Source organism: Schistocerca nitens, chromosome 1 (genome assembly GCF_023898315.1).
Source record: "Schistocerca nitens isolate TAMUIC-IGC-003100 chromosome 1, iqSchNite1.1, whole genome shotgun sequence".
NCBI lineage: Eukaryota > Metazoa > Arthropoda > Insecta > Orthoptera > Acrididae > Schistocerca > Schistocerca nitens.
The window spans coordinates 1151309083-1151334444 of record NC_064614.1 but is presented as its reverse complement, the minus strand read 5'-3'; the positions used below and the strand labels follow the sequence as shown (position 1 = coordinate 1151334444).

Genomic DNA, 25362 nt, shown 5'->3' with positions numbered 1-25362 from the left:
AGAAAATTATTGAAGTGAGACATTTTTGGTATGGTTTAAATGCTTAAAATTTACGTGTGCTCACTTTGGATTTCGCGTTACCCGGCGCTAAGTCCTCTTGTCACAGCTGTTTCTGCTTATTCGCCGGGCAGAAGAGCCACGCAAAAGCCTGGTATAAGCGGTTCTCCGTATGACAAAAATGAGTAGCTTTAACATTTTTTAAAAAAATATTTGCAGTACGCCTTAGCAGATGAAATTTTGACAGTGGATTTCTTTCGGAGTATTCTTCCTGTGTGGAAGATTTCAGGATAGATTTCGACATGTAGGATTGGAAATTGCCTTCTTAGAACGATCTGCAGTACACTCTTGATTTTCTGCCGTAATGAGCTTATTTGACTGTTACCTGGCGCAGAGGTGACGATGACACGGCGACGTGCCGCCTCCTTGATGAAACATAAGAGAAGAGGAAAGCCAGCCAGGCGGCTTTCTACCGGCGACACCTGACACCTCGCCCTTGTCCTCGCCACGCGCTTCCGCGTACGCTGCCGGCCGCCGGCCGCCGGGGGCCTTTCGCAGGAGCGACACTTGTCCAGCCCTGGAGAGCCGACTCGTGGCTGCACTATTGATACGCAAGGCAGCGGTTACATCACAAACACGTCGTTAATACACTACTGGCCATTAAAATTGCTACATCAAGAAGAAATGCAGATGATAAACGGGTATTCATTGGACAAATATATTATACTAGAACCAACATGTGATTAAATTTACACGCAACTTGGCTGCATAGATCCTGAGAAATCAGTACCCAGAACAACCACCTCTGGCCGTAATAACGGCCTTGATACGACTGGGCATTGAGTCAAACAGAGCTTGGATGGCGTGTACAGGTACAGCTGCCCATGCAGCTTCAACACGATGCCACAGTCCATCAACAGTAGTAACTGGCGTATTGTGACGAGCCAGTTGCTCGGCCACCATTGACCAGACGTTTTCAATTGGTGAGAGATCTGGAGAATGTGCTGGCCAGGGCAGGAGTCGAACATTTTCTGTATCCAGAAAGGCCCGTACAGGACCTGCAACATACGGTCGTGCATTATCCTGCTGAAATGTATGGTTTCGCAGGGATCGAATGAAGGGTAGAGCCACGGGTCGTAACACATCTTAAATGTAATGTCTACTGTACAAAGTCCCGCCAATGCGAACAAGAGGTGTCCGAGAAGTGTAACCAATGGCAGCCCATACCATCAAGCCGGGTGATACGCCAGTATGGCGATGACGAATACACGCTTACAATATGCGTTCACCGCGATATCGCCAAACACGGATGCGACCGTCATGATGCTGTAAACAGAACATAGATTCATCCGAAAAAATGACATTTTGCCATTCGTGTACCCAGGTTCGTCGTTGAATACACCATCGCAGGCGCTCTTATTTGTGATGCAGCGTCGAGGGTAACCGCAGCCATGGTCTCCGAGCTGATAGTTCATGCTGCTGCAAACGTCGTCGGACTGTTCGTGCAGATGGTTGTTGTCTTGCAAACGTCCCCATCTGTTGACTCAGGGATCGAGACGTGGCTGCACAGCAATGCGGATTAGATGCCTGTCTACTCGACTGCAAGTGTTGGGAGGCCGTTGGGATCCAGCACGGCGTTCCGTATTACCCTCCTGAACCAAACACTTCCATATTCTGCTAACAGTCATTGGATCTCGACCGACGCGAGCAGCAATGTCGTGATACGATAAACCGCAATCGCGATAGGCTACAATCCGACGTTTATCAAAGTCGGAAACGTGATGGTACGCATTTCTCCTCGTTACACGAGGCATCAAAACAACGTTTCACCAGACAACGCCGGTCAACTGCTGTTTGTGTATGAGAAATCGTTTGGAAACTTTCCTCATGTCAGCACGTTGTAGGTGTCGGCACCGGCGCCAACCTTGTGTGACTGCTCTGAAAAGCTAATCACTTGCATATCACAATATCTTCTTTCTGTCGGTTAAATTTCGCGTCTGTCGCACATCTTCATGGTGAAGCAATTTTAATGGCCAGTAGTGTGTTAAGAAGTTACATTGCACATCGAACCCTTTTCGTGGTTCTACTATGGAAATCGTAATTACGTTAATATGACACTCTTGTAAATATTGTTTGCTAATTTCTTTTTGCCGTTCCAAGCCAAAAATGCAATTAAAAAAATTCCCACGGCAGTACCCACAAGAAAATAAGATCAGTAGCATGTGTAGGACACTAGCCTACGAGCGCGCGCTGCATGTCAAGGAAGTGACGAGCGTTCCCTGCGGCGGCAGCAGTATCGGAGGTGTTCCCGCGTCGTCGCGCCTGCGACGTGCCCACTTGGCGTTTGAGTGGCAGCGGAAAGCGGGGAGCGGAGGCCGGCGTGTCTTCTGGGACGCGTCCGTCGCCAGCGCCGTTGACACACGCCGGCTGCTCCCTGCGTCGCCTCGCACGGACTCTCCACGCGTGGCGTCCACACGCCTAGCAACGTCTCCTCGCTCTTAAGAGTCATCGACTTGGCTCCGTAGCCGGATTCGGTAAACTGTGGAGTAACTCTGCCCAGAGGGAACCCACAGTAATTATTGAGGTCGAAAAAATGTTGCAGAAATCTGTCCGAAAGAACACTAATGTTCATCAATGTTCCATATGAAAGAAGGAAGAAATATTAGGGTTTAATGTCCCGTCCACGAAGAGGTCACTTTTTTCATTTTCTGCGGGGTGAAGAGGGAAGTGAGAGGGGTCGAGGGGGTGCAAGGTGGGCAGTTACGGGGCAATGGTGTTGTCAGCAATATGATGTTCACCGAATGAATGCTGTATTTTTCTTTAAATGTGTCTACACACGTCGCAACGAAAAACGCCTTTCTTTTAATGATGTCCAGCCCAAATCCTGTATCATTTCTGTGACATTATCACCCATATTTCGCGATAATACAAAACGTGCTGTCTTTATTTGAATTTTTTCGATGTACTCCGTCAGTCCTATCTGGTAAGGATCCCACGCCGCGCAGCAGTATTCTAAAAAGACGACGGACAAGCATAGTGTAGGCAGTCTCCTTAGCAGGTCTGTTACATTTTCTAAGTGTCCTGCCAATAAAACGCAGTCTTTGGTTAGCCTTCCCCACAACATCTCATAAACATCACAGTCCTTACGTTCGTGACACCTGCATGTTGTACACGCTTTGTATCTTTTCGTATAACATCATCGTCCTACGCTTCGTTGTACTGTGGGCGCATGATGGTTATCTTCGCAACTAGCAATGCTTTCCAAAAGTGTGGATTGTTTGTTCGCAAAGTAAATGCATTTACCTTCTGTTGTCCATTTCTCAAACTAAGATTAATCTGAAGCTATATATAATACCTCCCACAATCGAAAAAATTGCTACAATCAGTTCTTGCTAACGTTATTTTCGCATTTCATGCCAAACTTTTTAAAATGTATGACCCTTCCAGGATTTGAACACGTGATCTCTTTATCTGCAGTAGGACGCGCTATTCCTTGCGCAACTTTTTTTTTTTTTTTTTTTTTTTTTTTCAGGCCTCCATCAATCCTTGCAGTCCTTCCTTCGCTACCGAACGCCCTCTGATGAGTGTCTTCTATAGAGTAAATGAGCGCTAAGTTTTGCCAAGAATAATTTTATTGTTCTTTGGGTCGCAGCTCATGATTGTTAGTTGACAATCTAGTTATAATATACGGACCGATTTGTAGAAGTTCTACAATTCCTTAGTTTTGAGCGAGTTTAATGATGCTGCAGGGAGCTGGTACAAGAAAGTCCTTCGTCGCACATATCGCCGCGCTAAATGGGTGGAGCATTAACGCGTCAACTTTCGCAAGGCTTCCACTATCATCGTTCACAAAACTACTTTCCATTGTTACTTACAAGTTGCAATTGCGTTTTTCATCACTAAATAGCTAAACTCTTTGCAGAAAGTAAGTAAAAACCTACTAACTTCAGCTACCGCTCGTATAACACACGAAGTGCTTCGTCTTACTCGTAGTCTGCGACGTCACAAGAGCATCACTCAGTAACAGAGCGTTCTCGATCACGTGACCAAATATTGATTAGTTAATGATTTTTAAGTTTCAATTACATAAAAATAACAGATGTTTTGTGAGAATACTGACCTTAAATGCTATTTAAATGTTATAATCAATCAGAATAACAATAATCCGTAGAGTACTTTTAACATAGGAAAGTAGCCTACCGTGGCTTTTTTCTAAGTGTGATGTGCGCGTCCACCGGCAGCATACAAAGTAGACACATGGCATGTGTGAGGCAGCAGAGTGGCGCGCATGTGTGATAGCATCAGCGAGCTTCCTGGGGCCACCGGAACCATCCTGTTGCTCCCGTCAGCCGGGCCGCAGATAAACACAACTGCGCATCACAACTGCGCGCATCCGCGTTCACGGTCTGGACACGACAGCTAGGAAGTAACACTGCGAAATACCACCCACGTGCAAACAGTAGACTGAACTGGGCTATTTTTACACTACTCTACAACATCACAATCATCTGCGAATCCTATCATTGGCATGCGTTCTACATCCGGGACAATGGACTGTGAAGAATTGAATTTTTTTGATTACACTAAATGTAATAACAGTACTGAGCATTACACGTCACTTGCATCACTATAACAGCATTGCTGTTTTTCTTTATCAGTATTCTCACTGGTTTGATGCGATCCGCCACGAGCCCCTCCCCTGTGCCAACCTCTTCATCTTAAGTATGACTTACATGCAACGTTCTCGATTTTTCTTGAATATATTCCAATCTCTCTCTTCCCCCCTACGGCATTTTATCTCTACCGACCGGCTAATACCATGAAAGTTCTTTACTTATGCCCAAACACATGTCTTATCACGCTGTTCCCTCTTCAACTCACAAGGGGAGGCCGCCAATTGTGAAATTCAGATTCGATTCATACTGCGCATAATAAAAGCTCATGGCCAGAGGTGTAATGTGGCAAAGCACCAAGATGCACTTCTCAGCCGTTGTCGAGAAAATCGACAGTTTAAAGAAACCGTTGCGGTGAAATACTCTCTACGATAAATAATTTTCTACAGCGTCGTGACGCAACGGTAAGCGCTCGGGTTCGTAATCCGAAGGTCACCGGATCGAATCTCGCGCCATGCAACCTTTTTTTTAGTATTTGTTTTTTGTAATTCAAATATATATATATATATATATATATATATATATATATATATATATATATATATATATCCCGGCAATCAGTTGCAACAATTATGCATATAATAAGTTGTTGAAAGTCGTTTGTCGTGGAAAAACTGGCGACTTCGAACATCATTATGTTTTCCGCAAACAAAGTTGTATTTGACAAATGTTATTAATTGTCTTCATAATTTTAACCACGTATAGTTAACGGAAGACGTAGAAACGATATTCCGAAACGAATACGTATAGCGTAAGTCAAACGTTCGAATTAGAATAGAGACCCCACGAACACAAATTTGCTGTGGCAGGTATGAAATATAAACTCCGTTACTCGCTCGTTACACTTGAAGGACAGATGTTGAATGGGCCGAAACGAGCCGCCGCATAACAGCGTAGTTGCCTGCTAACTTCGAAAGAAGGTAGATGCGGTCCCTAGCGCAACTTATAACATTGTCGAAAATCAGTGCGGGCGGGAGAGCTTTGGTACACCCTGCTAAAAAACGGAAAAATGGAGGCGGTACAACTGGAGAGCGATCCGTCTTCACCAACATGCATAAGCTATTCATTAATAGTTTATATATGCAACTGATTGCCGGGAATTATATATATATATATATATATATATATATATATATTTGAATTACAAAAAACAAATACTAAAAAAAAAAGGTTGCATGGCGCGCGATTCGATCCGGCGACCTTCAGATTATGAACCCGAGCGCTTACCGCTGCGCCACAACGCTGTAGAAATTTATTTATCGTAGAGAGTATTTCACCGCAACGGTTTCTTTTAACTGTCGATTTTCTCGACAACGGCTGAGAAGTGCATCTTGGTGCTTTGCCACATTACACCTGTGGCCATGAGTGTTTATTATGCGCAGGATGAATCGAATCTGAATTTCACAATTGGCGGCCTCCCCTTGTCAGTGCGTTTTCCACATATTCATTTCCTGCCGGTTCTCTGAAGGACATCTTCATGTCTTATCAGATCCACTTCATTTTCAGCTTCTCTCGGCAAGACATCTCAAACGATTCGATTCTCTTCTTCGTCGTTTTCCACAGTCCATAATTCACTACTTGCAATGCTGGACTCTAGAAGTACATTCTCAGATATCGCTTCCTGGGATAGAGGTGTACGTTTGATAATAGTTGGCTTGTTTCAGTGACGAACGCCCTCTGTGAATATACTAGAGTTTTTCTCGTAATCTCCTTTAGTCATTATTCATGTATGCCAAAAGCTTTATAGTCTGAGCAACCACAATCACGATAAATCATGTTGAGAAATAAGCCCGGTTCCGGTGTAAAGATCTTTTATTATTAGGCACTACTGGTTTACAACACTTACAGTTGCATTTTCACTTGCAAATATATAAATGGAAAAACAATCGCGCAAAAAAAATTAATAATTTCAAGCGTAAGATGAAACGATAATGAAAAAATGTACTCAGTGGAGTCAGGAGTGGTATACATAAAATATTACGTGAAGGCCCAGCGTTCCTAATCAGTCCCATGCAATAGATATCCGCAGAAAGGGCGTATGTCCTGTACGTAATAAGATATGGTGTGGAACGCTCCCGTAAAACCGATGGAGAAGAGTAAAGAGCAAAGAAGAGAACTTTTACGTAATGTCACAACGGACAAGAGGGAAATGTAGGAGTTATTCACCGATCGTCAACATGTGGAGGCGAACACCCAGTGTTACATGGCATCTAGGTGACACTCAACCGGTTGAAAACTTTTTGCTGCCATTACAGCAGTACATCAAGGAAAACAGTCTGGAGTGTAGGAGTTCCCATAAACGTGAGACAAAAAATGATGCTATAAAAAGCCTGACTAACCATAAAGTGAAAGTTTAGGTTGTAATCAAGATAACTTACCGATGGCTTGAAAATTTTTTCATGAACTTTTTATTCGCCTCTAGAATTAATATCTCGCCACTTCGTGCTCGTGAGAGTCTATCCGGCTGTCGAATGCTCGTTAAAAGTTTCACTTTGGTTGCCAATTATCTGGGTTGGATTCAGTCTGAATCGAAAGCTGGTTTGGCAGAATTTTCGCGGAAAAAGTACCTATTTCCATTATCGACTACCATGCATTCAAGCACACGTCTCTTTCCATTTAAAGCTGAATTATTCGTTTAGCCACTTCTCGCCTCACGTAGTGACGTTAAAGACTAATTGTTATCGAAATATAATATTCCAAGTACTTCATACTTATATGTACAATAATATTGTTACATGAGTCAACTATATCAGGACCTCTTACATTTAATGACGAACCCATAATCTTTTTTTTTCTAAAACTTAGTCAATGTAGAGTGGATTCAATGAGTTTCAGAGGAATCATCCTAGCTCTCGTTACTTTTTCCTTCTCGGCTTCTCACTGTCTTCTCACTTGCTCCATCTCTGTATTTCATAAACTCCATGGTTTACTGTTTTAATATAACTAACATCACCGAAACATGGAGAAATCGATTTTAAGTGTTCTGATAAATTTTATTAAAACATTTTATACAAAATCTTTTTATCACTTGTCATCTACACAATTTTTTGTTAAATTTTTATTACTATCAGTAGCTTGAGAGTAGAGAAATTTTTGTTTGGTTCTACAGAACTAAAGCACAATGTATTTCAGTACTACACTCGGGCACGTGTCAGAACGAAAGCGCTATGTGTGACGAGATGACTCGTTGATACACGACCGCTGTTATTCAAGAGAATCAAGGACAACAAAGTGCACGATTTTATTCAGACCACATCACAGTAACGTACTAACCTTCATAGAGCTGGATTGGTGATAAGTTAGCAAATATTTTCAGTTGCAGTAAATTTTTGAAAGCGAATTTCAGTAAAAATCGTTTCAACAAATCGCATGTCTAGCAAATTTTAACAGAAAAAGCACCAAAAAATCCTTATTCTACGATATGTAATTTTATGCTCGCATTTATCGTTCAATAACGTTCCTGCAAGGTATTCACATGTAAACTGGTAGTTCATACTTGGAAGTTATATTTGTTGCAGAATTAAAATGAAAATTTAAGTGGAAGACATTTGCAATATTTTTTTCGTATAGTTTCACTCAACGGTGTTAACTAATGAACTTAATCCGGAACGACAACGAAGTCCTTGAACCGTATCTAAATCCCTGCACTTAGACCTTTCTACAGTAGAAAATAGTATCTGTGAAGCCTGCAGTGAGAGTAGAAAGAAGCTCAGTCCGTCCTTTAATGGATGTAGCACTGATCGCTCATGCTATTCAACTGAATGAAAAGTTCAGAAGTGGAGCTCCCAGCTTACAGAAAACTATACTCACAAATGACTAACAAACGGTAAAGAGAACTGTTAAATGCAATTTGCAAGATATTTAACGGAGAAATTCACAATAAACGGAAACAAAGGAAATTTTGTTAAAATTCGAACTTGGGACAGACACCTCTGAAAACAGTCAAATAATTTTTCTCTTCAGAGAACTAGATTATCCCAAAGGTCCAGGACACAGGACAAAGAGCATTTTTTTTTAACCAATGAAATCTACTAATGACGATAGCAACGAACTGTGAAATTTTAAGCAGGAGGGCAATCGTAATGTGGAATTTATGGCGTGGAACATCATGATAATCGAAAGATAGAAACATTAAGAACAAATTTTTACGGGCGTTGGCTGTAACAAGTACAGAAAGATGAAGACTCGCGTAACATCAATGAATGGATGACTGCGCTAAGTGAATCGAATGTCTGTAAAAAGTTATTAATCTCAAATGGAAACGACTAAGTATCCATTCTCAAAGAGTGAATAAAATCGTTTAGTAGTCACGCATTTGTTAGGTGTTGTGCGGAATTTTCAAATCATTGCTGTTTACCAGCTAAAACCTTATCGAATTTCGTAGTACTATCAGGATTGTTTAAAACCTGTATTGACTTTGTGTACCAACTTGGCGGCAGCGTTTACTTAATTATTTCTCTCTATTATCGAAAGGTTTTGATGCTTTCCAGCGTTGATATCGCCAACTTTTGGAACTTATGTAGTGACTTTTATTATATTCTGTAATGTCAACTAATATGATTTTCACCATCGCTATATTCACAAGTATGGTAGAATCACGACTTTAGCCAAACACATCCTGCCGTTATTTCGAAGGAAATGTTTCACTGATTGATAACTGTTGTATAAATTTAAAATCCAGTACTTTGACGGCTGTTGCCATTGTGTCAACAAATACACTCGGTCAACGTCCCGAGTTGGCAAGTGTCGTATGTGGTGTGTTTTCATGCACATTCATGGCTCCCCCGTAATATACTGCCATTAACAGCGATCACGTGAGAGCTTTTCCGGCCAATAACGTGTCGTGATTGAGCGCCATGGCTTATTGATTGCGGCCATTAGCTGATTACCCACAGATTGCGCCTATCCTGGCTCGTCATTAAAGTAATTAGTTCACCTCTCCAGCACAGGCCCCGACAACGCGGGATGTATGCCTACTCCTATCGCATCCTGCTTTAATAGCCCTATAGATCTGAGATGCCTCTGTAAACAACCTCGGCTAATCCTTTAGCAAACAACGATAACCGCAGAGACAGCGATTTCAACTCCGTTAAAGAAGACAGTTTTCAGTTTCTCACGAAGTAATTATAGTTTCAGCTTAGTGGGAAGAAAAATATGTAGAGAAGCTACAGGAAGTGGTCTCGAAAATAAAACATGCAGCAAACATTTTTACTGAAAGAGTACATGTTTTAGTCCATAGTCGCCGTTTTTTATTTTAGGTAGAAAGCACCATCCTGAGGCCATCCCCTGGACGCTTATCGTTGTGAAAGCGTACACAACTTGCAGAACCGTCAATATTACTCTCTTCCACATTTCTCCTGATAAAGCATACGGTGGGTTCACGCAGTCCCCGTAGATAAGTGGCCAGGAATATTATGTCCCTGTGTCAGTCGCTGCTGTAACCATACTGTTGACGGTAGAGAACAGTCCTGATGAACAACGACAGTGATATCGAAAGCAATTCCAGCTGGGTACCGAACCACACTAGGACAGAGATGCAGAAGTTGTACCCAGCTTGACTGGCCTGAGACCTCATGACAACGAAGAGCTCGCTAGATGAGTTCGTGTGAGACTTGCTCGAATGCTTTCCCTTGGTCCAGAAATACCACACTCTGCTGTTTTTCCCTTTGCTTTTTCGGCAATGGACGTGTGGCGTAGATTACATAGATGGTGCTGAAGACCTTAAAAATCCACTCTGGTAGAATTACTGGGATTTTGTGAGAGCACTGTCCAGCGTTCGACTACTATTTTCAGTGCTATACGTAGGGTTCGAACAAGGTGGTAAGTTGATCAATCGCTAACATTTCCTTTGGCCTTCCAGATTGGAAGTATTTATTAACTGCCCTTCTTGTGTGTCTAAAATGGGTCGTACAATACTTTCGTAACGTTGAGCAGGTCGTGCAATACGAACAAAACAATGAACATCTCAAAATAATAGTTTTTTTACGTTCATTATCGCAATAATGCACAAATATGTTAGTTTATACAATATAATTTAACAATAATTTCATAAAAAACATAATTAGAAAGAATGTGAGACTAAAATAGCTGATGAAGCAAAAAACAAAAATGAAGCTATTAACTCGCTTGTAATGTCGATCTCTTACTGCTTTTTGGTTTGCATCTGCATCATATGTCTTTGAGTTTTGCATGGAAGAAGTGGGAAAATAACCTACACTTATGCTCACCTTTGCATTTTTAGCAAATTATCCCTATACGGGCTATTTGTATTATTTTTAAATTCTTCTAGGCGTGCACCGTTGTAAATGTCTTGTAAGAGCCTTATATGTATACTAAGCCAAAACGTTGCTATATTCAAAGATTTTTGGATCTATAGACTTATTTCGACTCCAAGACCATTTTCAAGCTATATGTTAACATCGGGAGTTGTTAGTGCATCTGCCTATGTCTGCTCGTAACTACGAACAATATTGTACATCAGGTTACCCTCCATTCAGAGGCTGTTGCACGCAGCTACTGTTATATAGACTTGTAAATAATAGATTTTAGCTATGAGCTGTCCTTTTGAAATTTTATTGGCAGATCTAGATTTCAGCTAGAAACTAGCCATTCTCAATGCACTATCATTTTTAATCACTGCGTGCAATTCCTGTTGGTCGGGCTTATGTACAAGTCAAAATAATGTACATATCTGTTCTATTGCTTTCTTCCGTACCATAAAATTAACGCTGTCGCTGACTAATATCTTCTATTGCTGCGTATCGTAGATGTAGCGCAGACGAAATTTTATTCTCTAGTTAAATAACATCTCACCAGTGTAATTTGTTGCTGAGCAATGTTCGTGAAGATCTATTTAATATTTTCAGAAGTTTGATGGCTTCAGTTGACACCTAGGTCAGCGATGTTATACCGTTCATAGTTGGCTTATTCATCTATGGAGCTGAGTGCGGTAGTAGTAAATTCTTTGCTACTGCTCACTGGTGTTGGCTCTGCCTGTAAATTTGTTTTATCCGTTATCCTGATATACAGTTTCAATAACATTGTCAGTATAATTATTATGTTTTAAGTCGGTTTGGTAGTTAAGAATTTTGCCTGGATATTTGTGTGTGTGTGTGTGTGTGTGTGTGTGTGTGTGTGTGTGTATGTAGATTCCTATTTCTGCTAAAAAGTTCGTTATTTGGCCCTTTGGTGTTTTGTGCAGAATTCGTATCGATTTACATTGTGGTTTTCTGTTTTCATGTGACTTAGCTGTCAATTGAAGCTGTTAAACTTACAAATATATGAAATAGGTTTCAGCAAATATTGCTCAGCAACAAATTCCACTGCTAAGACGTTACATAGCTAGAGAACAACAATTTCATCTGCGCTACACCTACGATACGCAACAATACGAGGTATCAGACAGTGACAGCGATAACGATGTGCTATGGAAGTAAGTACTACAAAAAATCTATACAAAATTGTTATTTGTTAGGTAGATACACTCACAAGCCCATATGTTTGCAAACAGCTTGAAAATGGCCATGGAGCCGAAGTAAGCTTATGACACCACTAAATAACATCTTAATAAAAAGACTTTCAATATAGCAATGGTTTGACTTACTATATCTCTAATGTCCTTATAAGATATTTGTGCTCTGTAGCAGTAGCATGCCACGGTTATTCTGTGACTCGAAACATTATAACTCCATACAGATTTCATAACAAAATATATGACTGTATTTATATCACATTAAACTTTTAACATTGTCCAGTTGCTGAGTCACTGGAAACAAAATCGAGCCATCACAATTCTTTGTAGGTGAATATACTATCCTTTTACTAATATTTATATTACACTAAATTGCACTTACATACAGTATACAACAAATACAACACTTCACCAGTCACACAGTGTTTTTACGCTACTTGTGAGTTTGTATTCACGTATTTCTCGCTTTGGCCACCACACTTGTGTATCACATCACGACACTGATTCTCTCATAGTCTGTATTACCAACGTCTGTTCTGACCCCCCACCCCGCCTCCCCATCATTGGCATCATTTATCTCACTCACCCCTCTCTTCTGTTAACACGCCTGTTATTCTTTCTCTGATATTTATTCGGAACTTCTTTAGTTGATAACCGAGATATTTTATTTGCTACAAGTTGAGTTATCTAAATGTATCCGTATTCCCACTTAAGCTTCGTTGCGGTTTGAGAGGGTTCGTGTCCAAGCTTCCAATAGGAGTGCGCATGAGAACACCACAGGCTGATGGGATCGTAAACCAATAGTCAAACAGTGTTGATGGTCTCTTTCATATTCTGTGGTGGAATAGAGAATATAGGCCGCGTCCTGTCACAAAATGAACTGTTTCTCTATTGAGAATGAAGTGATTCATTTGTTGGGGAGGAGACTGTATTTTCACTGTCCCATTGTTCCAGGTGGGTACTGTTGTGTCAGACCTTAATCTGGATTCCAGGCAGGAATTTGAACCAGGTCGTCCCTAAAGCCGTCGGCACACGGACCGTGCTGTCGAACGTTAACGTTTAGCGTGCCAAGTTCAACGTGCTGCTGAACGCTCAGGAACGATGCGACTTGTGCACACGGTACGTGGGCCCCAACGTGGTATACGCGATCACAACGCACTCCAGCGGCAGTTGTGGGATGTTTCTAATTCGTAAATCACATTGTTTACTCAACGGGCGCGCGTAAAATTCCCACATTAGCTCCATTAAAACGCACATTTCCTCCATCGTCCACGAAAAGGAAAGTACCATGTCCAATCAATAAGGACACAGGCTTATAAAAGTTCCATTATAAACAGTGCTGTACAAATTTGGAATACTTCTCCGCATAAGATAAACATTATTTCATCATTGCCACATTTTAGTAAAACCCCAAGGTCAGTCATACTTTATCAATGTTCCTACCCAGTAGTAGAATCTTTGCAGCATGTGAATTACGAAGCGTAAAAGAAAAAGGAGCAAAATATCTTTGTACAAGTAGCGCCAGCTGTCCTGTAGATTGTTCGACTGGCTTAAAGTTACCTTTCAAAAAAAGGTGAACCTATATTTACATAACATCAAATATTATATTATATACTTATATTAAACTAATAATAAAGTATCAGAACCTAATAAAAACACGAATGTTGGGAAAAGAATTTTGAAGTGGCAAGACGCGAACCACCGTCCCATCAGATGCCTCTGCAGCGGGCAGTAACGCTAGTCATAACTCTACACCAATAACAGGCTTCATACTTCTATTCATAGTATGTTCACTCCTGCAGAAAACATTAATCGTAGATATGTTACTAATTGAAGTTTAATTATAACAAATTGTGCCAAGAACAATGCGTTTTGGGTGGATCTTCAGTGTGTCGCTGGCTTCAAATAGCCTACTCTAATAATGCGCATGTTACAATAATTCTTTTGCCACGAATGTCATGTTTCTCATTATTCTATTGGAACGAATCACACAGTTAACAACGGGTTTTCCAGTGATTCTCAATTTGCTGGTGCTCAGAAACGGCATATACACATATAGGCTTGAAATGAATGCCAATATGGCGCCTCACAACTCTGTACTGAAGGGAGACGGCGTGCGTGTGACGTAGGTGGCGTTGTGCCATCTCATTGGCCAACGCTCAGACGCACGCTCAGAATATCTGACATGCCAGATATCGCTCTGCACGTTCGGAAAGACTCCCGAATGTGCTATTCCACGCTATGACGTCAGAAACTCGGCACGCTCAACGCTCAACGTTCGGATGCACGGTCCGTGTGCCGACGGCTTAAGGCGACTCCAGTGTCGTAACCAGTGCGGCACCCCGCTCGGTTTGACAGTTCCGGGCTGTGGAGCAGACACTCATGTTTTAGCACCGGATGCGTGGACGATTTATGTAGTGAGTGGGCCATTTGTTACGGGAAGCTGGGCCAGGTGTGATGGCCCCCAATCAGTTGCGCTACGGGTGGGGCGCAGTGGCAGTGCGTGTGACGAGCGGCGTCTGACCACGAGACAGTGCAGCCACGTCAGAGGAACATGCGCTCCACATTAAGCTCCATGTACACGAGCGACTTCCGTATCTCAGTCGACTATCTGTGCCGAATGATTCTACTACGTCGCCACTAGCGTTTTATTCCGGTACTGAGTCCCGTCTGTCACAGCGAACGTCTTCGGTGCCAAAATTGCGTGTGTGTTGCGAGTACCCTCTCTGCGCAGTTTGGCGCCCTACCTATGAAATTAAGGTTTTGTTTCTAAAAATTCAGAGATATACGAGGGGCGTTCAATAAGTAATGTACACTTTTCTCTCAGCCAGTTTCGGATGAAAAAATGCGGAATTTGCTGTGGCAAATCCAGGAATATTCTCGCTTCGGCTTCTATAGTTTCATAGAATTCCGACAGGTTTTATATGCAGCCTTTAGAATGGCGTCTGTAACGGAGGTGCGTACTAAGCAAACAGCTATCACTGAGATTTTCTTTTTTTTTTTTTTCTTTTTTTTTTTCCTTGGCGGAAAACCAGAGCAACGCAAATACTCGTACGTATTTGCTGAATGTCTACAGAGAAATGACAGTGAACAAAAGCACGATTAGTCGTTGGACGAGGCGTCTGTCTTCATCGAATCAAGGTCACAAAAACCTCTCCGGTCACCCGCGTGCCAGGTGGTCGCACACAGCTATGTCGCCTGCAGTGTTGGAACGTACGGTCACTTTTATTAGAGGTGATCGACGGAGCACAGTGAAACATATCGCTGCACAACTAGACGTCTCTGTTGGTAGTCCTGATACGCTCGTCCACCAGCTGGATTTAAGGCGTGTGGGCCGGCCGGTGTGGCCGAGAGGTTCAAGGAGATTCAGTCTGGAGCCCTGCGACCGCTACGGTCGCAGGTTCGAATCCTGCCTCGGGCATGGATGTGTAAGATGTCCTTAGGTTAGTTAGGTTTAAGTAGATTTAAGTTGTAGGGGACTGATGACCTCAGAGTCCCATAGTGCTCAAGCCATTTGATCCATTTTTAAGGCGTGTGCCCGCTGGTTTCCTCGCCGAATAACACAAGATCATAAAGAGCAACGGAGGACCAACTGTGCGGAGTTGCTTGCATTTACAAGGCTGATAGTGACAAATTTTTGTTGAACATCATTACAAGCGATGAAGCGGAAAGAAAACGGCGATCCATGGAGAGGGCAATACCACCTCTCCTCCGATCAAAAAGTTCAAAGCCGCACCTGAGACGGTAAAGTCATAGGGACTGTCTTTTCGGATTCTGAAGGGGTTATTCTGTTTGATGTCCTCCTTCACAGTGTAACGATATACTCTGAAGTGTATTGTGCTACCCTCAGGAAACTAAAGAAACGACTCCAGCGTGTTCCTCACCACAAAAATACAGACGAACTTCTTCTCCATTACGATGCAAGGCCTCATACCAGTTTGCACACCCGAGGGACTTTCATAAAACGTCATTGGACTGTGCCTCCAATTCACCCTACACCCTACAGCATCTTCCGACTTCTATCTGTTTGGCTAAATAAAGGATACACTCTGCGGGAAGCAGTATGTGGATGACGGAGAGATTATTGATACAGAAAGACGTTAGCTCCGACACTGACCAGTAGAGTGGTACTATGCGGGCATACAGGCCCTCCCAATAAGGTGCCGTAAGGCCATCGCATTGAACGCAGTGTATGTTGAAAAACAGGGTTTTGTAGGCAAAACAGTGGTCTATAAAATGGCATATTGGAATCCCGAATGAAATCAACCTGCTTACAAAGAAAAATGTGTTGCATTAGCTATTGAACACCTTTTGTAGTAATTGAATGTAGGAACTGGCACCAGCCTTGCCGCAGTGGATGCACCGGTTCCCGTCAGATCACCGAAGTTAAGCGCTGTCTGGTGTGGCTGGCACTTGGATGGGTGACCATCCGGGCCGCCATGCGTTGTAGCCATTTTTCCGGGTGCACTCAGCCTCGTGATGACAACTGAGAAGCTAATCGACCGAATAGTAGCGGCTCCGGTCACAGAAAACCCATCATACCGACCGGGAGAGCGGTGTGCTGACCACATACCCCTCCTATCCGCATCCTCATCTGAGGATAACACGGCGGTCGGATGGTCCCGATGGGTCACTTGTGACCTGAAGAAGGAGCGCGGTGCTATGCTAATATAGGAATTAGCAAAGATAATTTATTACTGACCAACTCGGAATTCATTTGAATGTTTTTAACAGAGATGGCTTGCTCAGTACTCCACACTGCTGAGAACTGAAGTGAAGTGTCACCCAAACATCTCAAAAAAACATTTATGTGCTCGACAAAATACGTTCATGCAGACATATCAGATAATATTTAGAAGGTAATATATAGCATCTTTTCCCTGTATCCATTGTTTTTTCTTTCTTTCTAAGTACTCTGTAATATCGAAATTTTCACCGTTCCCTGAATAAGACCTTTTTACTGGTGAAAAAATATTCATTAAAAACATTTTTCATCTATTACTTTTTGTTTGTCCAGGTGTTCTTAAACTTAAATACCTCTTTGCGTTCAGGTATTTGGTCTCTCTTATGGGAGATCGCTTATAGTAAAATATCAAGTCCTTACGCATCCTTCTAAATGTGTACAAAAACGAAGGAAAGAACAAGATAAAAACTGAAAATTAAATCGACTACTACAGCATGAATGAACGCTGAGAGGTTAACTTCCGTTGGTACCAGACGGCGCAACGGTCACCTGTTTTTGGGCCACGGTAGCCGTCAGCATATTTGGAATTTCGTAACTGGGTCAAATGGCTGTGAGCACTATGGGACTTAACATCTGACGTCATCAGTCCTCTAGAACTCAGAACTACTTGAACCCCCAACCTAAGGACATCACACACATTCATGCCCGCGGCAGAATTCGAACCTGCGACCGTAACTGTCACGCGGTTCCAGACTGAAGCGCCTAGAACCACTCGGCACACCGGCCGGCATTTCATAACTCTACACCTAGCACAGTCAGTTGATCATTGACGTGGTTTGGGGGCCGATTTACACGCATTTCATAACTCTACACCTAGCACAGTCAGTTGATCATTGACGTGGTTTGGGGGCCGATTTACACGCATTTCATAACTCTACACCTAGCACAGTCAGTTGATCATTGACGTGGTTTGGGGGCCGATTTACACGCATTTCATAACTCTACACCTAGCACAGTCAGTTGATCATTGACGTGGTTTGGGGGCCGATTTACACGCATTTCATAACTCTACACCTAGCACAGTCAGTTGATCATTGACGTGGTTTGGGGGCCGATTTACACGCATTTCATAACTCTACACCTAGCACAGTCAGTTGATCATTGACGTGGTTTGGGGGCCGATTTACACGCATTTCATAACTCTACACCTAGCACAGTCAGTTGATCATTGACGTGGTTTGGGGGCCGATTTACACGCATTTCATAACTCTACACCTAGCACAGTCAGTTGATCATTGACGTGGTTTGGGGGCCGATTTACACGCATTTCATAACTCTACACCTAGCACAGTCAGTTGATCATTGACGTGGTTTGGGGGCCGATTTACACGCAGTCGCGGGACGAGCAACCACCACGACATGTCGATTTTGAGAAGACAGTCGCTAGTGCAGAACAGGCTTCCGGCCCACGAGACTGTGTTGGCAGCTCGTTAAAAATACTCGTCCTGGCGACGCGAGGCGGGCAGCTGCAACGTGCGCTGCAGTTCTAAGAACGGGCATTTCGGGGACGTGCGTTCCCCTGCGCGTGGAACTTAGAGACGTCTGATAATCGCCGTCTTGCTCAACGCACTTTCACCAACGTTCGTAAAAGCCTCCCAAAACTGTTGACAATTACTGCTTGCAGTACTGAAAGGTACAAATTTCGACATCAAAGATCACGTGAATGCAGTTCTGTCATCAAGACTTCCCGCAGCTTCAAGAACGTTGGTAGATGTATGTTGTGGTCGACAAAAGTTGTTATGGTGATAAACCTTTTGTAAACAAATCTACCATAGCGTTTTCATTCTGGTGCCATACGCACCTGGTAATCGATCGAAATTGTAGGTTAGGTTAGTGTTGTTTAACGTCCCGTCGACAACGAGGTCATTAGAGACGGAGCGCAAGCTCGGCTTAGGGAAGGATGGGGAAGGAAATCGGCCGTGCCCTTTCAAAGGAACCATCCCGGCATTTGCCTGAAACGATTTAGGGAAATCACGGAAAACCTAAATCAGGATGGCTGGAGAGGGGATTGAACCGTCGTCCTCCCGAATGCGAGTCCAGTGTGATCGAAATTGTAATGAAACAATACAATGAGGTGACAAAAGTCATGGCATACCTCCTAATATCGTGTCAGATGTCACGACGTAGCATGGATTCAACAAGTCGTTGCAAGCCCCCTGTAGAAATATTGAGCCATGCGGTCTCTATAGCTTCCATAAACTGTTGCCGGTGCAGGATTTTGTGCACGGACCGACCTCTCGATTACGTACCATAAATACTCGATGTGATTCACGTCGGGCGATCTGGATGGTCAAATCGTTCGCTCGAATTGCCCAGAATGTTCTTCAAACAAATCCCGAACAGTCGTGGCCCGGCGATACAGCGCATGATCATCCAAACAATTCGTTCGTTTTCACTTAAAACTTCCGGGCTGATAGGCCGTGGTCGAAGTGTAAAACTGTCTCCTAACGTTTCGTCTCCGACTGCGGGAGACATCATCGGAGGTAAAACGGCGAACACTTCGACCACGGCCTATCAGCCCGGAAGTTTTAAGTGAAGTCAATACCGGCCGTGAAAGTTTACATTGTATGATCAATTCGTTCGTTGTTTGGGAATGTGAAGTCCATGAATGGCGCAAAATGATCCAAGTACCAGAACGTAGCCATTTCCAGTCAATGATAGGTTCAGTTGGACCAGCCAAAACAGTCCACACCATTACAGAGCCACCACCAGCTTGCACAGTTCCTTGTTGACATCTTAGGTCCATGGCATCGTGGGGTCTGCGCCACATTCTAACACTGCCATCCCCTCTTACCAACTGAAATTGGCTATCATCTGACCAGGACACGAGTTTCCCGTCCTGTAGACTCCAACCGATGTGGTCACGAACCCTGAAAAGGCGCCGCAGGCGATGTCGTGCTGTTAGCAGAGGCACTCGCCGAGGTCGTCTGCTGTCATAACCAATTAACGCCATACTTCGCGGCAATTTCCTAACGGATATGTTCGTCGTACGTCTCACAGTGATTTCTGCGGTTATTTCACGCAGTGTTGCTTGTCTGTTAGCACTGGCAACTGTACACAAACACGCTGCTCTAGGTCGTTAAGTGAAGGCTGTCGGCCACAGCGTTGTCCGTGGTGAGTGTTAATGCCTGAAAGTTGGTATTCCCGACCCACTCCTTACACTGCGGATCTCGGAACATTGAATTCCCTGACTATTTCCGAAATGGAATGTCCCATGTTTCTAACTCCACCTATCATCCTGCGTTCAAAGTCTGTTAATTCCCGTTGTGAGGCCATAATAACTTCGGAAACCTTTTCACATGGATCACATGGGAACTAAAGGGGGCTCCGCCAATGTACTGTCCTTTTATACCTTGTGTATGCGATACTACCGCCATGTGTACATGTGCATATCGCAATTCCATGACTTTTGTCAACTCAATGTATCTTGGATATCTTCGATTTGAATGCTATTGGAAGGGGAGATAACACTATATTAATCGTACATGTGCATAAACAGGAGATAGTGCCGTCGTCTGCCAACGACGGAAGTTAATCAATGGATTTTGTGGTTTTGTGTCTTGTTGATCTTTCCTTTTGTGAAACATGGCTATTAAACGAAAAAGCTTCATTTAGCAGAAAATTAGTGCGTTAATAGACGAAAAAAGCCTTTTAATGAAAACTGTTTCAGTAGTGAAACAGTCAGATCTACTCAACGAGAAAAATACTTTTCGATGTTATTTAGCACTTAGAAGCAAAACAAAACATAATGGATATAGCAAAAAGGTGCTATACTCGTATATTACTTTCTGTATACAAGAAATTATATTGAACGATTGTTTTGGAGAAAAAGCATGAAAGAGAATATAATAACATTTAATGAGACTCGATGGCTGCTACGTTTGGTAAAGCGTACAATCCATACATTAAGAGGGCAGTCTCGAGAGGTGCTAAATTCAGGTACTGCGATACAGCTATTCGCAACAGTGTCTTTATACAATCGAAAACGTCAAAGGGGAAGCGCAGAACATAGAGAAACAGATTGTTTTGGAAGACAACTGCTACGGTTGCAAAAACTGTAGATGGCCAAACAGAGATCAAGGAACTGCAGAAAAATAATAAGCAATCAGTTCATTCATTCAGGAAACAAAGGCATAGTATCTGACATCTTAATGGACCAGTCGTGGAAGAACTACTCAAACAAATCTTTTTAAAAAATTTTACAAGTTCTGAGAATTAGAAAAGATTCTCTTAAGTCGAATGAAAACAAAAAGGACCTAAAACTGAACAGAGCGCAAATTGCGGAATATACTTTGTACCATTATTAACTACTAATTGCGCTGTTCCAGTCGCCCTTGTTGCGATGGAAAAATTCATGCCATATTCGCTTTTATCTTATTCTGAAGAACACTGCGCACCGTATACGATGACGACAGGAGAATTACTGTACATACTAAGGGGAATACCGATTCTCTAATTCATCCAACAGTTTCACGATAAAACGTCGCCCTTCTTCCAGTGATTCGCATTTAAGTTCTTTGGGCATCTTCGTTAAGGGCTACACTTGCCTGTTGCGTTTGTAGCAGCGCCTCTGTCTTCCGTCGACGTCTTCCGTCAGGTCAGTTTGAGAAGAACTGCACTGCAAAAGCACTCTAGAAGCGGTCACACTAGGGTCTTAACCAGTGCACTTTACTTTCCCAGAATTCTCCCTCAGATATAAGTCTTCCTTTCACTTTGCCTGCTGCTGATCTCACGCTTTGATTCCATTTTATATGGCATCGAAGCGTTGCCGATACATAAATGGTGTCAAACGCTCCAGAGGTTTATTACCAATTCAGTTATCGAATACTATATGGTCCTACTCTCGTTTATTAGACCCATTCAGTATTTATCCACATGTAAGTGCAGTAACCATTAAGCAGTCTTACAGGAAATGTTGCCTAAGCTGTTGTGAATTATAGCAATCTAATGACAATAAACAAGGTAGTTATAACTGGCGCTTAGCCGAGCGGTCTAAGGCGTTGCAGTCATGGACTGTGCGGCTGGTCCCGACGGAAATTCGAGTCCTCCCTCGGGCATGGGTGTGTGTGTGTTTGTCCTTCGGATAATTTACGTTAAGTAGTGTGTAATCTTAGCTTAGAGACTGATGACCTTAGCAGTTAAGTCCCATAAGATTTCACACACATCTGAACATCATCATCTATAACTGGCGCCTAGGGCAAACACCCACGTTTCAACTCCCTCCTTCCCCCCCCCCCACCCCTCTCTGACAACATCTAATCAAGACAATTTTACACTGAACTAAAACGTACAGATTTTAATAATTCTTTTAGTTTGTGATATAACATTGTTTCATTGCCGATCAGTACAAAGATCGTAGTAAAGAAAACGTCGACGACAACATATGCTCTCTACACCACTTACATTATACAGTGCGTTGTTTCACTTGGTATAACGAGAGTGCTTCCGTCTAGCAGCCGAAATAAAGAACAAAGTCTCTCTATATGAAAAAGAGGTAGGTGTCTTGGAATTTTTGTTCAACATAGCACAGTTCGAATCTCCTGAACCCTATTCGACATCTCCTCCTCCTTCCCATTATGGCGTTCTCCAATTATTTCCCTTCTTCTTGTCCTCTCTTCTTCCGCCCTTCTTCATTATTTTCACCTTTCACAGAACGGTGCCTCTACGGATACGTTATTCTGACATGGATCTCTCAAAATTTATCTTCATTAATGTCGTTTGTAGTTAACAATATGAGCTTATTTCCAAGAATTAGCAGCTTCCAGTCTTGGCAGAAATCCAGTCTGCATTTGGATCGCACCGCCTTGACATCTGTACAGAAAGGCATGCAGTACTCTGCTGCGATCAGTTTCAATAGGCTAATTAAAAAATCTTAGCAATAATCCTCCCACATTCGCGTCCAAACTGAAGAATTTTCTCATGGGTAACCCTTTCTACTCCGTTGGGGGCTTTCTGGAAAAATTCCTTTGTTATAGTGTTGATTGTAGTAATATTCAGGCTGTTAGGGGTATAAGCGCAGATATTTTTATTGGTGACAGAGGACAGTGTTCGGAGCAATCAGTATTTACTTCATTAGCAGACTAAGAATTACATTAAGAGCAGTATGTGTTTAGGTTAGTTAGTACTTCCAAGTAGATGTGGTACAAGGAGAACATTAATATTTATATTACCCTGGGTAGCAGCCCAAGTATTGCAGTGTGGATTCGTGGAACCAAAATTGACAGTCTATACTGTCAGGCATAATCCACATCGCAGCACAGTTACGACCATGCAGAAAACATCACGTAGTAATTAATGTGATGTGTTTGCAGGAAGAAGATGGTACATATCAAGGTACGAATTATCGCAATATCTGTACCTATACCCATAGGACCTGGTATAATTGCAGCCTGTCAAATGCATAGGATCCGTCTGCACTTTATTTTATCTATGTTGATCTCATATACTGACTCGTTCCGTGACCATGGAGATTTGCTCGTCAATTAGGTCCTTCAGAACTAGACGTGTAAAACAAATTTTTTTAAAATGTTGTAGCTTTTAAGGAGTCTGAGCGTCGCTGATCTCTGTGTGTTTGTTGTGTCGGCAGGTCCGGACGGTCTGGAGGTGAAGGCGACAAGGCGGGGGCGGCAGGCCCCAGCTCGGCGCTGGACTCCAGCTCGGAGTCTGCAGACGGCGACCACAAGCCGCCCGCGGGGCTGGACCAGCAGCAGCAGCAGCCGCCCGGCATTCCCACGCAGGTGCGTCACATCACCTGTCCGTCCCACCATCGTCTACTGGGCGCTATGCTGCACCCCTGTCCGGTGCATCATCCAGCATGAAACGAACTCTTACCTTGTAGTAATTGTTTCTGTTCAGGCTACAGACGGGATGCTAATCATACTAGGCGTTAAAATAATGTACTTCATATTTTGAGAGGCGGTGCTATGAACTAAAACAAGAAAACGCTGTCCAGTAAACATGGGCTCTAAAATGCATACCTTAGGAGGTATAATAACTTGTTTGTCTTCGCTAGTGTGAAACACATCGCTTCTGCTGCTAGCTCTTTGCTACTGCGAAATGCTTTCTGTAAACCGCGCTGGGTAAGTGTAGCGCATACATTGGCTCTAATAGGATCTTACATACCAGCAAACAGGCTGTGTTGCTCGAGGCTCGATGGATTAGTTGAAGATATGGTTCTCGGGCGAGACATCGGATGTCGTTGTGAAGTTCCCACAATATTTCAGTGGTGCAGCTGATCGACATGGTTTTTATTTTTATTTTATTTTATTTATTTATTTATTTATTTATTTTTCGTACACCCTCACCCCATGCGGGTGGGGAAGGTTGGGAGTCTGGCTGTGGTACAGTCAACCCACTCTTTAGCCGGTAGACATTATACACTAACACAGACGCTAAACACGAAACAAGATGACATATTTACTATGAATTTAATTCTTTAAGGATAATCTTAATGTAAGAAACGTAAAACTTTGAACATAGCTGCTAAGGTTCAGTGACCGTGTCAGAATTATATAGGAACAAATAAGCCCTCGGTCACAAATATTAAGTCAAAATTGACCTGGTTTCGACGCTACTATGAGCGTCGTCTTCAGAATTAGACTAACTGTGCTAAAACATTAGGTATATAGTACATTAATAAAATTAAAGTTTGTACTGACTCGAAAAGATGCAGTACTTACAAGTCACATATTAAAAAAGATCTAAGCCGGAAAGGCGACGTCATGAACAGTTGTGAGATGGCGAGCCGCTAAGGGCGGCTCGTACTGTGAACTTGTAAGTACTGCAAGTTTTCGAGCCAGTACAAACTTTAATTTTATTAATGTACTATATACCTAATGTTTTAGTACAGTTAGTCTAATTCTGAAGACGACGCTCATAGTAGTGTAGAAACCAGGTCAATTTTGACTTAATATTTGTGACCGAGGGCTTATTTGTTCCTATATAATTAATGGAAGAACGTAAGTTGTGATGTTGTCTTCATGAATAGTTTAAAAACAATGGACAGACAGCAGTTGAAACAATTCAAAAATACTTGAAGAACAAGAAATACTTGGGGAAAAAAACGCAGAAGAGACACTCACCATTAAAGACGAAGCACTGTAAACTTTCACTAAACAGGAATAGGACCTGCTCTGGCACGGCAGATGGTTGATACAGATGCACAGAGGGAGATAGGAGAGCTATGGTAATGTGGACTAGAAAGAGGTGGTGATGAGATAGGGGTGTTATGGGGGGCAAAGAGAGAGGGGTAGTCGATATTGGGAACTATAAATTTGAAATGAAAAAGGTGTAGGGGATGGGGACCGACACGGAAGGGGAAAATGAGGTGTGGTATGGGGTGAGGAGCCATTGGCGGTGGGGGGGGGGGGGGGCGGCGTTATGAATAGGGTGGATTCAGAGTTCGTAGGATGGGTACACGCCGAGGCAGAGTTCGTAGTCTGAGAGAGGGAGAGGATTGAAATTTCTTTAGGAGGGGA

General features: G+C 42.8%; 1 protein-coding gene across 1 annotated transcript in view; it reads left to right on the top strand.

Moving 5' to 3' along the window:
* LOC126200001 (homeobox protein six1-like) overlaps window positions 1-25362 on the top strand; it is a gene marked incomplete at its 3' end in the record, with an annotated part of 471023 nt that overhangs the window by 370086 nt on the left and 75575 nt on the right. Inside the window, exon 2 of the mRNA XM_049936671.1 lies at window positions 23472-23622. Coding sequence (XP_049792628.1) covers window positions 23472-23622 — 151 coding nt within the window. The remainder of the gene's footprint in view (window positions 1-23471; window positions 23623-25362) is intronic.